Source organism: Cygnus olor, chromosome Z (assembly GCF_009769625.2).
Source record: "Cygnus olor isolate bCygOlo1 chromosome Z, bCygOlo1.pri.v2, whole genome shotgun sequence".
Taxonomy (NCBI): Eukaryota; Metazoa; Chordata; class Aves; order Anseriformes; family Anatidae; genus Cygnus; species Cygnus olor.
In genome coordinates, this window is record NC_049198.1 from 30,260,315 (window position 1) to 30,277,283 (window position 16,969).

A 16,969-nucleotide genomic window follows, 5' to 3' on the forward strand; every position below is an offset into this window, starting at 1 on the left:
GGCTAGATTATCTGCTTTCAGTTTGCCAGGAGGAGGATTAGAATATTGTACTATGGCTCCTGTGAGTAAGGTACAGAACAATACGTAAAAGGATATGTATCACCAGGCACAGTAGGAGCTGAGGCCAGCTGCCTTTGGCCATTCCTTTTCCCCAAGTTGCATGACAGCAGCATAGTGAGATTCAAGAGCTCTCTGATAGAGAAGGCAGCAGCACAACAAAATGGACTCTTATGCAGCCTTCCTGCAAGAGCGCAGTTGATTGATTGGAGGATGTGTTCCTAGAGGCTTTTGATGTCTTCTGGTATAGAAATAATGAGTAACTAATAATGAGTAACTTCAAAGGACAAAAACGTGTTTAGCTAAACTAATTGATACAAATATTTTGCATTGTCAAGCTTTGAGCTAATATTTAAGCTGTCTTTAAACAGATACCTTCCTAATAAATAACACCAGCCAGATTCTGTCTATATTTAAAAAAATTCTATACTATTTCCTTACCAGTAATCAAAATTATTTACACAATTTCTGTATATTTCATTCTTTTGCTGCGTTACGGAGTCATACAGCAAAAGCAGTATTAGAAGTACGTGCTAGCTCACAAAACCTGTTGCAAGAGCCACATGGACCCACTGTAGCCCTGTGTTGTTTATATCTGTTATACTGCCAATATTATTTGACTAGAATTTGAATAAACAGGCATTTTGTGCTTTATTTTGGAAACAATGCAAATCAGCAAGCAAAACCCAGGAATGTCAAGGAGTTGGAAAAATTTTTGCTAAGGGACATCGAAAAAAATGCTATAATTAGAACACAATTTGAACAAATATTCCATTTAGAATACAGTCTAAAGCATAGGGATTTGAAAAATAACAGAGCTCAGCACTGAGCCTGCCAGTTAAACAGATAAGCAATTCTATTAGTGTTGAGAAAAATAAAATCGGAATTACTCGGGTTCATGTGATAGGGGTGGCTTGGGTAATACTCTTCTAAATAAAGAGGTGTCCAACTGATTATGTTTGCTCTCTTGGTTAATACTTGATTACAGTTTGATGCTCCACATTGTGGATTTTGTAGAAAAAAAAAAATCCTGGGAAATGTCTAGAAGAAATTTATGTGTATGGTAGACTTTAAAATGTTTCAGTAAGTTCCAGAAGAATGAAATGATTCTGAACAGGAAGGGGCCACTCTGCATGTGAAAGGAGGTATCTAACAAAATACGATAAATCATGCTAGTTCATGAATATAAACCTCAGGTTTGTCAAACAGTGCAGCTATAAGGAAACAATTTAAGCTTATTCAGATAGGATGGTGGTGAGTATGAGTAAACTGTGAACTTCTTGCAGACAATATTCCCACTTTATACTGTATAACATAGATTGATTTTTCTTCAATATCTTTCCAAACTTTTGGTCTTATGTTTGTATATACTGAAAATGTTAATCTTCATTTTATAGTTACGTATATCTGAATGTCTTAGGGCTATGTTCAGGGAAAACTGGTCTCCAGTCATACTCATTAGATGTAGAAGAAGATCTTCAGGTTGTCACATACTGATTGGAAATGCACCTTACAATGCAATGTTTCGTTCTGCTCTTCCCTACTAAGCTCACTGTAGGAGCACAGCTGCAAGAACTGAGTTTAGTAATCTCCCTCAGAAAATGTTCTGATCCTATCAAGATGGAAATTTATTTCCTTTGTCCTGATAGAAATTCCACAGAATGCTCATGTGAAAGTATGAGTAGGAGGCAATATACAGCTCTTAAAACATACCTAATACTAATAGAATCATAGAATCATAGAATATCTGGAGTTGGAAGGACCCACAAGGATCATCGAGTCCAACTCCTGGCACCACACAGGTCTACCCAAAAATTCAGACCATATGACTAAGAGCACAGTCCAAACGCTTCTTAAACTCCGACAAGCTTGGTTCAGTGACTACGTCCCTGGCGAGCCTGTTCTAGTGAGCGACAACCCTCTCAGTGAAGAACCTTTTCCTGATATTTAGCCTGAACCTCCCCTGTCAGGACACCATTCCCACAGGTCCTATTGCTGGTCACTAAAGAGAATAGATCAGCACCTGCCCCTCCGCTCCCCTTCGTGAGGAAGCTGTAGACCGCAATGAGGTCTCCCCTCAGCCTCCTCTTCTCCAGGCTGAACAGGCCAAGTGACCTCAGCCGCTTCTCATATGTCTTCCCCTCTAGGCCCTTGACCATCTTAGTAGCCCTTAGTAGTTATCAGTTGGAGGATCAAATCAGAGACCTCTATCATTGTATCTTCTCTTGAATCAGGGCAGGATCACACTGTCAAAAATTAACAAGAGCTTTGTGATTTCATGAAGTTGCCCCCTGATTTGAACAAATATTTGTATTTGGCAATTTATCATTTTCACTGTGATTGTTTTCTAGCAACAATTTAAAATATTAGACTACTGATGGGTTTATACCTCCTCTAAATGATGCCATATGGCATTTTCCTCTTTTCAGACAAATTCTTGAGATACAGTGACCAATGCTATTGCTTTGAGTTTAAATACAATATTTACCTTTTTGGCCATGATCTTACTGCTTTAAGTTAAGGGAGTTAATTGACTCCTTTCTTCACCAATCACATGCCACATTCACCAGAGACTGAATCAGGTTTGGAAGGATATGATTCACAGAATCACACAGAATGGCTGAGGTTGGAAGGGACCTCTGAAGATCATCTAGTCCAGCCCCCCTGCCAAGCAGGATCACCTACAGCACATTGTGCAGGATGGCATCCAGGAGGGTTTTGAGTATCTCCAAAGAAGGAGACTCCACGACTTCTCTGGGCAACTTGTTCCAGTGCTCTGTCACACTCACAGTAAAGAAGTGCTCTCTCATATTCAGCCAGAAACTCCTGTGCTTCAGTTTGTGCCCATTGCCTCTTGTCCTCTTGCTGGGCACAACTGAAAAGAGACTGGCTCCATCCTCTTGACACCCTCCTTTCAGATTATATGCATTGATGAGGTCTCCCCTCAGTCTTCTCCAGGCTAAACAGGCCCAGTTCTCTCAGCCTGTCCTTGTACAGCAGGTGCTCCAGTCCCCTGATCATCTTTGTAGCCCTCCTCTGGACTTGCTCCAGTAGCTCCATGTTCCTCTTGCACTGGGGAACCCAGAACTGGACACAATACTCGAGGTGTGGCGTCACCAGGGCTGAGTGGAAGGAGAGGATTGACCTCCCTTGACCTGCTGGCAACACTTTTCTGAATGTGCTTCCAGTTAAGCTCCTGAAACATCAAACTTGTTATAAGCTGTCTGTTGCAGAATGTTGTACAAGCTATTGAAAAACTTTTCTTGATGCTAGATTCAGAAGGAATTCAGAATATTCAGAAATATTTTTGAGAGCTTCTTTTCTTCTTTCTGAAAAGAAAAAATATAAAAATGTTATTAAAGGATGTGTTATGGTCTTTAGGTCTTTTCAACTTCTGCCATTCTCACTGTGGGAAAAAAAAATCAAACTATAACTTTTTTTTTTCCCTATTAAATACTAAAATATTTTACCTCAGCTATGCCAATATTTTCCTTTCTAAGATCTTTTCTCTGTCTAGCTTTCTGTCAGACCAGAGACTCTGTAAATTAACTTTGGGTGATATCTGGAGTCAGAGAGTAATTTCATCATTTCCTACTACAGTCTTTACATGAAAGAGTATAGCATCCTTTCTACTATCAATTTAACTTGCAAGCTTCTTTAAGCCAGTGCCTGAAGATACGAGCCACACCTGTAGCAGATGACTTGCTCAGGAGCACTGAAATTTAGCCTACTGTCTTCAAGGATCACACCACAGATTTTTATGTTTCCTCTGAATTCACTAAATATGCTTGTTTTCAATATGGCTGCTTTGAATTAACCTAGAGGAAATCAAAGGCTCTTAGATTTGTATTATTTCCTAAATAAGTGATGAATTGGAAATAGCTGAATTCGTATGATAATTGCCAAGAAAAATATTGTCAATAAAATTGTAGGTATCCAAGGAACATCTTCATCTGACAGCTTTGGAGAAGTCTCAGTAGTTCTTAAGTTCATTTTAGATCATAATGTCTATATTTTTTAGCCTTGATTTAGGAAAGCATTTGAACGTATTTTTTCAACTCTTTTTAAAAAGTAAGATATGTTCTCCGGGTTTCAGTGGCTGCATCAGATTATGGATATCTTGCAACATTTCTCAGTTCCTGGATTCAAACACATATTCCAGGTGAAGACTCCCCCCGCCCCCCCCCCCCCATTTTTTTTTTCTTAAATAGGTCCTATAATTGTTCCTATTCTTCTCTACAGTTGGTGTCAGACATTACCACCCTGGCACTACAGCTGGATTTGGTACTTGCAGATACTCTGTCCAGCTTTAATGAAGCAAAGTATTGTTCAATCACAGTGCTAAAAACAAAGGGATATCAGAAGAAACAAGAATATAGGAAAAATATCTACTGTATCTGTAGTGCTGTGCACAAGGATTTCTCGGAGACAGAACTTTTTGTCTTAGGAGGCAAAAAACAGTATTTCAATATATTTTCCCAAACTTTATTACTAATCGATTGCTTCCTGTTCTAGTTCAATGCCTGTAATGAACTCCAAAATGAATGTTTCTAAATCCAGAAAATTGAGTCTGTTAAAGAAAAAAAAAGTTTTAAAAATGTTCTCTACACATTTTTGCTCATAATGAAATTCTTTTAATGTCTGTAAACTTAGCATGGGTGAGACCATGTCTGAAGTGCTGTGTCCAGTTCTGGGCTCTCCTGTAGCCACACTATGCTTTTTACAACTGGTGTATGGGAATGTTGACGGATTACCATATCCTTATGTCCATCTTTTCATTACTCAACCAAGAAGAGTGAGGTTGCATTGTGGTAGTTTTGGCAGCCTAACAAATGGGTCTAATCATGCCCGAGAAGAAAATGGTGAGAATTATTTTTACAGTAAAAAGATAAAATCTATAAGAGGTTCGTGTAATACGGAAAAAGGTAGGAACTTTTGGCAGTAATCAGCACAACTGGTTTAGTATGGATTTCCCAAACATTGTTCCATAGAGTAAGGTACTGTGGTTATACATGAAGAATGAGTATTTGTCCTAATTCCAGCTCCCTTTAGTTATTTGCATGAGAACTCTGATTTTCTCTATGAGTAATTTCGCTAGTTATCCTACAGAAGCTATGAGACTTCTTCCTGTGCAAGATGGACAGGGAGTGATTTATGGTGGGCTTTTGTTCTTGGAAAATTAATATTTGGCTTGACATTGTTGATAGATTGTTTGCTTTTGGAAATTTTCTGTGTTCCATTATGTACTTTAAGAGTTTGGTTCATGATGCTTTGCCAAGATTTTTTCCTACCCTTCTGGGCTTTAGCAATAGATAAGGAAGAAGTATAATAATGTCAATGAGCATTTTCATAGTCATCACTAAGGAGAAAAACTACCTTCTCTTCCTCCCTGCCTGTCCCCTGGAAATACTGGGAAGGGTAGCACAGTAAAGTCACCTGCTACGCCAGAAACAGGTGGACCCATTGCATATATGGTGAAGTTGAAAGGATACATCTCTCTGGGTCTGTCACAGCAGCATTTGCCAAGCAAACACACATGGTGTGTTTAAGAGCTGTACTCTTGGCATAACTCCTGAGAGATGACAGAGGCAGCATTGTCATCTGTTTTGCAGGAAAGTGTGCTTCTATGAAAGCCAAGCTTTTCTCTGCTTTTCTCATGGGCTGAATCAATTTCATGGATAAGATACATATGATTAAAAATAACTTATAAGGCCTGAATTAGGCTAATATAATATTATGATAAGATAATGTTCCAGTAAGGATCACTGTGGTGCATTTTTGCTCCCACATTTTGAGTTCTTTGTCATGATTGTTGGCCTCAGTTGGAAGTACCTGCTGAACTAAAAAATATGTAAGAGAAATAATATTGTTGGAAATTATTCTATTCTGAGACTTTAAAAACGTGATAGTAACATAGCAACCTGAGATAATACCAGATCCTGCAGAACTTTGTCTCTGTGTCCTTTTACCTGAGCCCTTGGCTTTGTTTTTTGTCTTCCCATTTTATATCTCTTAGCAGTGTGCTCTAATATCATGGACTGAGCAGGTCCTCTCACACCTAGGGGAATACCAATGAAGTAGTGCTAATTTATATCACAAGTCTTCTGATGTAGTCTCTACAAAGTATAGATGCCTTTTTGTGGTTGAATTTTTGGAAGAGATGATTTCAAAAGAAATTGGTGAGGACTTGGCATGACCCTTTCCTGGTCCTTCATGTATTTTCTGATGTGGACAGTTGTAGTAATGGGTGTGTAGTCAATGTGCTCTGCAAATCAGACATTTGGGTGATCAGTCATTTTTACCCTATGGGGCAAAAGAGATCGTAACAAGGGTATGTCACAAGCAGAATGAACCGTGCTGCTCTGACATGCTCAACAAATCAGGCACAAAATTTGGCCAAATCATAGGAAAAAAAACCTGCCTCATGATTTATGGAAAAAAGACACACAATACAAACAAACCAAAGAAACCCTCCACCTATTCTCCATTGTAAGTATTTAGATTGGACTCTTTCAGTGTTTCTCCATCAGATAAGCAAAGAACACATTGACATTCTCACCATTTATAGTTCGATCCATCACATTATGTTTCAGTCAGCAGTTAGCATCTAGCAAAAATGTGCTGCAATTAACAAAACATGAGTTATCTGAATATGTAAAAGAAATCATTGCATATATTTGATTGCACTTTAGTGAGCTTTATTTTCAGTGTGTGACAGAAATTAATTTGGGGAAATATATCACAGTTGTTGATAGCTATCTGATCTATGCATATGTTGCCTTGCCAATGCAGCATCAAGCTCTTAAGAGAGTGCTTCTTTGGTCAGTATTTCATTTTCATAAAGGCTAACAGTATCTTCTGTTAGCCCATTAGCAGGATTATAAAACTTGAAACACACATGGTAATAAATCTCCTCCAGTTATCAAGTTGTAAGAAGCAGCTTACTGGTAATTTCAAAGCGTACTGGCTCACTCACTGACGAGAGAATCCATCCTTCTTTATAAATAGAGCAGAGACTGCCTAAAGCTGGGCCCACCTGCAGAGGGAGAGGTTGTCCAAGTGAAATGGCCTGATGGAAAACTGTACGGTGCAAAGTACCTGGGAACAAACACAGCTCACATGTATCAGGTGAGTGTCTATATTTATTAGCATGTACCTATTTTTGAGATGTGTTTATTGCAAATTGCTCATCTGACTCTAGTATTGGAGTGGCAGGCCACGCACAGCTGCAGAAGGCAGGAATGTGGACTACATTGTAACTGCTAATGCATTTGAATCAGTAAATAAAGCTTTCTAAAACATTAACCAGTACTGTGCATTCCTAGGGAGGTGAGGTTTCACCTGTTCTTCTAAAATCAAGAAATTTGTTTATCTAATGCAACTCAATAGTAATCGGTAGTCTACATTTTATAAGGTTAGCAGGTAGAACATTAAGATTGAAAAACAGCATTTGCTATTGCTCCAGATTATTTACTTATTTATCTCCAGGTTGGTTATTTATTTATTTGATGTCAGGTAATTACATAATTAATGAGATAAAATCAAGTATTGGTATGTGACTACAATGACCCATAGGCATTTAATAAAACAATGGAAAGAAAGACAGTAAAAAGAAGAGTGTAAATAGCCCCACTTTCATTTGTGTTAGGCACTTTTGAATTGATTAACACATAATCAGTCTAAGGAGTGCTTTATCTTTAGCAAAGGCAAAATGACAAAATAAATCTGAACACTGTAGCCTTAAAAGCTTTTTAAGGCTAAAAAGCTGACTTCTGATTTTAGAGACACAGTAATTGTTTTTTTTTTTTTTTCTTTTTATGTGCTTGCCTTTGAGAAAAATCAGTCAGCAGCTTTGAGTTCCCAAGTGAATGGTAGAAACTGCAATAAAACAATCACAATAATAATAGCACTTCTGGAAGAATGAGAATCTAGGTACATTTCATTTATATATATATATATATATATATATATATATAATCATTTTCACTTATGTAACTCTTTTCATCTGAGGGCCTCACATTACTTTACAAAAATGGCAAATTTGCTATTATATCTGTAGATAAATTAAGGCACAGAGAGGCTAAATGACATGCTGCATTGACCTTCTCAGCTTGCCAATGACTTGCAATCAAATTCAAGTCCTCAAATACCTGATCCCTCGAACTAGTCTCTAAATCTTACCTCTTCTCTTATGTTTAGAGGATGTATTATTTTGTGAAGGTGAAAAGTTCTTTATAAAATATAAAGATAGTTCTATAGTAACATTAATCTTCAGAACATTTAATCTTCTAAACAGCTGGTCTTCTAAGGAATACTGTGAGATTAGATTAATGTAGTTGTTATCTTTAATATCTGAAGAAAACTGAAATAGGAATAACGAACTTTTTGCCTTATTTGAATCCTCTTTGGCAACGTGTTGAAATCAGTTTAATTTAAGGAAAATGGATTAGCGTAAGGAGGTTTGGTAAGGTTTGCAGTTCCTCAGCATAACAATGATGAGAGACTATTGCAATCTGGCTTTAACAAACCAATTTTATTTTTTTTAATAAACTGTGGAGATAGCAAAGATCAGGGGGAGTCCAGATTACACTACATAGGATTTTGGTGATTTAACAAGTATTTCAGTCTGTAGGACAGGACAGCCACAACATGACCACAGATTACAGGAAGTCTATGACATGGAGGGTGCAAGGCTAACTTCAAGACACATCAGTAGTGTGTCCTATGTTCTTTCTACACTGCCTGTCTGATAGACTCCAGGACACTCTTCTGCAGGTTATGAAATCTCTGTTGGATCCTTGAGATTCTCTTGCCAAGTCGTTTGCGTTTCCTTAGAGGACACATACCACAAAAGGAGAGACTGAAAAGGGGTCTCTGAAACAGGTTTTAATGTGTGATACAAAAATGTATTCTACTTGGATAAATCTTTGAATTGTCCTCATGTTCATGAGGCACAGAGTGTGACAATACCTGTGCACGCAAGATTTATGACAAAATGCACCAGAATTCATGTCATCTAGTTTAACATTTGCTACCTGGTTATCCTACACAATCCCCAAGCAGAGCTGTACATACCAAATGTTCATGTACATACCAAGGTGTTCATTTCAAGTCAAATTGGTAACGAGATCTACCTGCATGATGTCATTTTTAATATTGGCATGATAGTTGTCAGAATTTATTTTTGATTTTCATTTGAGATGGTTAAGTTATTCATTCACACTACTAATTGTTTTCTATCAATTTCAGCTAACCCTTTAGTTTTTGATGTCTTGTTAAAAGAAAATCTTATGGAGACAATAACATGGTGCACAGACACAGTACAGCAGCAGAAGTGCAAATAAAGTAACTTGCTGGATATAATAGATGATTTGAAATGTAGTGCTTACCATCAGGATTAAATTGGAGCTCTTAGAGATGGTGGCTTTATATTTTGTATGAATCATGATTCTACTGAAAGTCTGGTGGAGGGCTTGTGTTTGCCTTTAACGGTATGGCAAATTTATTTCCAGTCTAGTATGGTGAAATACAGCTGAAAAAATTCCAGTTGCTCATCATTGCAAAAGTTCAATATATTTCACACTGCAAACATGCCAAATTCTGTGATATGAAGCAGTTTCCTCCCACTTCACACTACTAATAAAAACAAAGGGATTGCCCATTCAGGAAGCCATTTTCTGATCACGTGGACATAGCAGAATTTATTTCCTGCCCAGTTCTTTCACTAGCAATGCAAAAAACATATTACTAATGGTATTATGCAAAAGCATACTACCAAATTTATTATGCAGTAGGAAGCAGGAATAGCAGATAGTCTGCTACTGCATCATTCTGAAAAATACCTAAATTGCCATGATTTGATTAAACAAGCTTCAGCCAAAAGGATCTTCAAGATCCTGTAATGTACTGGTGGCAGACTTGGCCTGTGGGGTTAGTAAAAGGAACAAAGGAACAAACATGACTTTTGTGTTTTCTTTACATGGCTGTGCTCTGTGGAGTGCTCTGTGGATTTTAAATGAATTCCAAATTTGTCCCCATAAACTGCTGTAAAAGATCTTACTTTTAAAGAAGTTAATAGTTCACAGATCTCTACCTCTGACTTTTGACAATGGGTATGCTATATTGGATTTTTCAGCTGTTCAAAATTAATCTGAAACATGCAATCATGGCATTGAACCTACAAAAGCCACTCCATCTACAAGTTCAAATACATGATTTTTCAGATTTATCTATGATAATACTTGGATAAGTTAATGTTTTTGTATGTATGCATTTGGGCTTATTCTTCCACCGTAAGTCTGTTGTCATTCAAGTGGTCTCATTAAGTGAAATGGGACTTCTTTTAAGTTCTTGCCAAACTTTTAAGTACAGTTTCACTAGGAACTAAAACTGCAGTTCTAGATAATAGCTGAAAGTCACAATTGTTAGATGAAGTATGAAAAAAAAATCAGCAGCTCCTGAAAGGCATAAATGCTTCAAAGCCTCAGCATTTTAACATTCCTCACACCTAGTTACATTTCCTTTCTCATTTTCTGCTAACGGGGTTCATCTTGGATTAAATCTAAACCTAAGCATGATAAAGCTTTTCATCTTCTGAACACAGCATTTTAAAGAAATTCCATCAGATTCAATAAAATTCTATTAACTGCTATTTCCTTAGTTGTCACTCATACTTTCTTTCGTTTGACATAGTCTTCCTCAACCTTGAAGCACAGGATGTTAAAATTAATTTTTTTATTTATTAGAAGCAAGAAAAAGAAAGAAGCAAATAAAAATGACATGAAGACATTTTAATATGTTAGTCCAACAAATTATTTTGTCTGTGTTGTTACTGCTTAGCATTCTTAACCTAATGATTTTTATTTTATTGTGTATGTGTCAGTATTGATTTTGAAGTCCCTGCTTAGATATTATTTTTGACTTATGAAGGTGCTGCAATTTCTTAGAAATAACATTCTTCCTGTTTTATCTCAATTTTACCATCCTACAATAGATAGCAAAGTATTTGTGTATAAATCTTTGCTTGCACACGCATTTTATTTGGAGGCATTCCAAGAAACTTCCTACAGGAGTAAATTGTGATTTTGTGTATAAATAGACTTTTTTTTTTTTTTTTTATAAATTAGGTTGAGTTTGAGGATGGTTCTCAAATAGTAATGAAGAGAGAAGAGATCTATACACTAGATGAAGAGCTTCCTAAAAGAGTAAAAGCACGTTTTGTAAGTATTCTCTAACTCTATGGTATTTGTATGTTCAAAATGCAGTTAACACTGTTCTTAGCTTTATTCTTGACTTTCACTTTAAATAGTGTAATAATTTTTTGAAACATGACTGGCTAAATTGGCACAACAGTTAGTACAAGTACACATTTGCCAGCGTGAATGGTTAGCTCTTCTTCCAGTATAGGCAAATACTGTTGTCAGACATTATTCTTGTCTCCAAAAAAGTTCATCTTGGTAGAACATCTGTCAGATATATAATATATAATATTTCAAATTTAAAAAATGATAAATATTGTGTTCTTTCGGAATGTGTATGCTTTCTAAAAACTTTACATATGTTCTCAGAGCTTTTTGATTTTTAAAGCATTGAATTTAATAAAAATTCAATTAACTTTCCCTAAGAAACAGATCACCTGATCAAAACTCATAAATATCACTGGCATGACTTATTAGCATTTCACTACTCTTCAGTTTAAAACCAAAGCTTCACTATGTTTTTCCAGTTCCTTGCAGTTCCAAACAACATTTACCCAGTCATTTATGTATAAGCCACTCAGGAAGGAGTTGAGGTTCATAAAAAACATAAGTTTGAAAACGGAGAGTTTCATCATACAGCTATTGGAGGATACAGATTGCTGCTATTACCTGTCTTTCTTACTAATGATAAATTTTTGTGTAGTCCTACTCATTGCTACTTCTATACAAAAGAGCACCATGTCCTTCTCAAGGCCATGTTCTATTTTAGTGCTCTTTGTTCAAAACCATGCATCGCAAGTTATGTTACCTTTCTTAAATAAAACTATAGCATAAAGATGTAAAAGTCTTATCACAATTGAGAACAAACAATAATTCACGGTTGTGAATAATAACAATAATAATAATAATAATAAAAAACCTCTTATTCGAAGAATCCTGTTGATGCAGCTTTGAAATCTGATTTGTGATGTTGACAGCCAACATGGCTTCAGTAAGGGCAGATCATACCTGACAAATCTGGTGGCCCTCTACAACGGGGTTACAGCATTGATGGATAGGGGGAGAGCAACTGACATCATCTACCTGGACTTGTGCAAAGCATTTGACACAGTCCTGCATGACATCCTTGTCTCTAAATTGGAGAGACGTGGATTTGACGGATGGACCACTTGGTGGGTGAGGAATTGTCTGGATGGTTGCACTCAGAGTTGCAGTCAGTGGCTCAGTGTCCAAGCAGGGATCAGTAATAGTGGTGTTCCTCAGGGGTCAGTATCGGGACCAACACTGTTTAAGATCTTTGTTGGTGACCTGGACAGTGGGATTGAGCGCACCCTCAGCACGTTTGCCAATGACACCAAGCTGTGTGGTGAGGTTGACATGCTGAAGGGAAGGGATGCCATCCAGAGGGACCTGAACAGGCCTGAGAGGTGGGCCTGTGCAAACCTCATGAGGTTCAACAAGGCCAAGTGCAAGGTTCTGCACCTGAGTCAGGAAAATCCCAAGCACAAATAAAGGCTGGGCAAAAAAATGGATCAAGACCAGCTGTGAAGAAAAGAACCTGGGGGTGTTGATTGATGAGAAGCTCAACATGAGTCAGCCATGTGCGCTTGCAGCTCAGAAAGCCAACCGTATGCTGGGATGCATCAAAAGCAGTGTGGCCAGCAGGGCAAGGGAGGTGATTGTCCCCCTCTGCTCTGCTCTCATTAGACCCCACCTGGAGTCCCCCCACCTGTATTCAGCTGTGGGGCCCCCAGCACAAGAAGGACATACTAGGACGAGTCCAGAGGAGGGTCACAGGGATGATTAAAGGGCTGGAACACCTCTTTTATGAAGACAGGCTGAGGGAGTTGTTAGCTTGGAGAAGAGAAGGCTCCAGAGAGACCTTGCAGTGGCCTTCCAGTACCTAAAGGGGGCCTACAGGAAAGCTGGAGAGGGACTTTTTGTCAGGGAGTGTAGTGATAGGACAAGGAGTAATGGTTTTCAAATAAAAGAGGGTAGATTTAGATTAAATATTCAGAAGAAATTCTTTATGGAGCAGGTGGTGAGGCACTGGACCAGGTTGCCCAGAGAAGCTGTGGATGCCCCATCCCTGGAGGTATTCAAGGTCAGGCTGGATGGGGCTTCGGGCAGCCTGGTCTAGTGGAAGGTGTCCCTGCCCATGGCAAGGGGTTGGAACTGGGTGATCTTTAAGGTCCCTTCCAACCCTAACCGTTCTGTGACTCTATGAAAGGGAGAGCATCACACAGTGTATTTTTCATTCCTTCAGGGAGGTGGGGTCATACACAATTCCTGCTCACATATCCGTTATGTGACATTACTTAGCTGATTCTTGAGAGGTATGTGGCATGGTGGGGGAATAATGTGTAGAGTTGATTCTTCATGCATCAGCTGAGATGAGTTTAGTGGACTAACACAGCATTACATATAAAGTTGGCTGAGTGAATCTGACTTTCCTTTTCTATGCTTCTTGCCATATGCACCTGTCATTAGTGTCTGCTTTCAGCCAGTTCTCAACAGCCGCCCCCTACGTGGATGCTATGTATTTCAGAAGCTAGGGATGTGTCAGAGACAAGGCTTGAAAGCCAGGGATAAAAGAGAGAGAGAAATCTGAGGCTTTCAGCCTGCTAAGGGAGTGTCCACTAGCAGGATACCCTTCTTTTACTGAAGGAAGGGAATAAGAGTAGGACTGTTTTTTCCAGTGGGAGGTGCAGTGATCAAATATTCCTGACTAAGTGTTGCGGTTTATCCCCAGCAGGCAGCACAGCACCACACAGCTGCTCGCTCACCCTTCCCAGGTGGGATGGGGCAGAGAATTGGAAAGGTAAAAGGGAGGGAACTCCTGGGCTGAGATAAAGACAGATGTCTAGGTAAAGCAAAAGCCACGTGCACAAGCAAAGCAAAAAAGGAAATCATTCGCTACTTCCCGTTGGCAGGCAGATATTCAGTCACTGCCAGGAAAGCAGGGCTCATCAGCTGTCCTGGCTGTGTCCCCTCCCAAGTTCTTGTGCACCGCCAGCATCCTCATGGACAGGGCAGCATTAGAAGCAGACCTGAAAGACCTTCACTCTGTGTAAGCACTGCTCTGCAATAACTTAAAACAGCAGTGTGTTATCACCACTATTTTCATCAAAAATCCAAAACACAGCATTGTGTGAGCCTCTGCGATGAAAATTAACTTTGTCCCAGCTAAAAGTGTGACACTAAGACACTTTTTCTGTCCATTTATTTGCGATAAGTGCACACATCTTTAAGTGTTCTAATCATCTAACGTTAAGATAGATGTCTTGGAAATTGTTAAATGAACCATCTGGCTATATTCAATGTTTTTTTTTTCATTATATACAGAAAGCATTTCAGTACCATTTTTTGTTTTAGGGACTATTGATAAAAAGCTTTTATAATTAACTGCATGTTCTGTAGAATATAAACTGTTGCATTTCGATAAGAATATCAATTCAGACAGCTGGAGTTATGCTATTTCTTTTAAATGTCATTTTTGTAGTTCAGTATTTTATTTTTGCATTTGACACCATTAAATTTATATGGAAGTTAAGTATAAAACTGTACTCAGACCTTTGAATGAATTAATGTCTGGTTTTAGTCTACAGCCTCTGTCATGAGATTTGAAGACACATTTTATGGAGCAGATATTATCCTGGGAGAGAAGAAGAGACAGAGAGTACTGAGCTCCCGTTTTAGGAATGAATATGTGGATGATCCAGGATACCGCACCTTCTTAAAAAGCTCATTCCAGAAGCACTGCCAGAAGGGATTATAAAGAAGTAACAAAGAGCCAAAGACAGACAGACAGACAAACATACACACACACACAGACACACACAAACACACACACACACTATGTTAGACTGGTTACAGGTGACTAAAAATCATACAATGTTAGTTGCAATTGGTTTTGGTTTAATTAAATACCTGGTTTTACAGTGAACCAGTCCATACATGAGACTGGTAAGTTGAAGTACTTGAGTTATGATTTCTTCAGTTAATGCATTAAAGATTTTGTAGCATTTTGCATTATGAAACTAAGAGGGAAAACCAAGTGAGAGTAAATGGAATTAAACAGTGATATGCTGAAGAAAAATTTCAGTTCTGCTTGCCTTGAAATTAGTGGTAAAATTCCATTTGAATTACTGGAGAAGATTCATATTCAAAAAAGGAACCATTTTAGTAACCAGAGACAATTATTTCACTGGCTCTTTTTTTTTTTTTTTTTTTTTTTTTTTTCTGCAGGTAGGAAAGGATGTTAAATTTAATAATGCCAGTTTTATAAAACATTTTTAAAGCAAATACAAATATGTACAGGATTAAGACAAATAAAAGCTGTACTTACTTTGTACAGTGCTTTTACATTTTTATGTCACTACTGCTTTCAGTAGGGTTTGATGTGGACTCAGCTGTTGACTTAAATATTTTTGGCTTTTAAGAAAGGTATCTTCAGCACAGCAATGGTGTTTTGTATATTTAAGAGAGATTTTTGCAGTTATTTTTAAACATTTTTCATAAGATCTATTAAAAAATATCTATTTGTAAAATAAAATTTTCTTTCATTATGTGTATGAAATACTAGAGTTTAAATATATATACTTAACAGACTAGTTTTGAATGGATATAATATGGTCTTCCTTTTAAAATAATATTCTATCAATGTAATAATGTTTTAAATAAGCATATAAATAAAAAAAATCCTTTTACTTGCATCATTATGTCTGTTGATGTGATTATCAATTCTAGTATCCTATACCTATGGGAATCAAGAAGCTTCACTGTCTGCAGTATGCATGTAGTTTCCTGAACACAACACACACATCTTAATATCAAAATAGTAATTTGATAAATATTGTACTTTAATTTCTTGTCTTTATATTTCTATTCAGTCTTTGGGATCTTGACCTTTTTGGAAGTTTCATAGAAAGCAGCAAGTCAGAATGCATTTCCAGTCTATTTACCTGAAACACTTGGCTATGTGAAACCAGAAGAGAGCTTTATCAAAATGACATCATCTGTTTCTTGTAAATTGGCCCATCAGCAGGATTTCTGCCTGCCTGCTACAGGAAAAAAACCCTCTCTCAAAATACAATTTAAATCTGAGCACTGCTGTTTCTTGGGTTCTGCTTGCAGAAAAAAAAAAAAAAAAAAACTAAGCAAACCAAACCAACCACCACAAAAACAAAATAAAAACAAAAACAAAAAGAGAACCCTGAATATATAGACCCAAAGAATTTTTCAGGATAAACCCAGTCTTTTATATGCTGAGGCACACAAATCTTTGTCTCGCTGCCTTTGAGTGATTATTCTTATGTTTTTGAGTGGACAGTGAAATCTTTTCATCTGCTGTGTAACAACTCAATTGACAATTTAATTTTTCTGTGTTATGTTAGCTGTCTTTTTTTTTTTTTCGTACCATGAAATCACTTGGAAGTTTCTTCAGTCTAAGAAATTGCTTAGCTGTAACAATTGCAATGCATTTCTTATTGACAACACTTTCTCTAGAGGTAGTGGGTTTCTGTGAGTATTGTCTGGCATATTTCAGAATATGAGAGCTTTTTCTAGAATGGAAAAGTGAATATAATGGTACAGTAGCAAAATGCAAGATTGCTGCTGCCTTCAGGATTTAATTACAACTGGTAACAAATAAGTTATTCTGTATTATATTTTTTAATATAATAAAAACATCTCTATTAACTTACTGATGTTGT

At 37.4% G+C, this 16,969-nt stretch overlaps 1 protein-coding gene across 4 annotated transcripts in view; it reads left to right on the plus strand.

Moving 5' to 3' along the window:
- Positions 1 to 15,970, plus strand: part of KDM4C (lysine demethylase 4C) — a 293,255-nt gene extending 277,285 nt beyond the window's left edge. For all 4 annotated transcript variants that reach the window (XM_040541823.1, XM_040541820.1, XM_040541821.1 and 1 more), the window contains 3 exons: positions 7,066 to 7,185; positions 11,184 to 11,276; positions 14,857 to 15,970. In XM_040541823.1, the coding sequence (XP_040397757.1) occupies positions 7,066 to 7,185; positions 11,184 to 11,276; positions 14,857 to 15,033 (390 nt within the window). In that variant the 3' untranslated portion in view covers positions 15,034 to 15,970. The remainder of the gene's footprint in view (positions 1 to 7,065; positions 7,186 to 11,183; positions 11,277 to 14,856) is intronic.
- Positions 15,971 to 16,969: the final 999 nt, after the last annotated feature.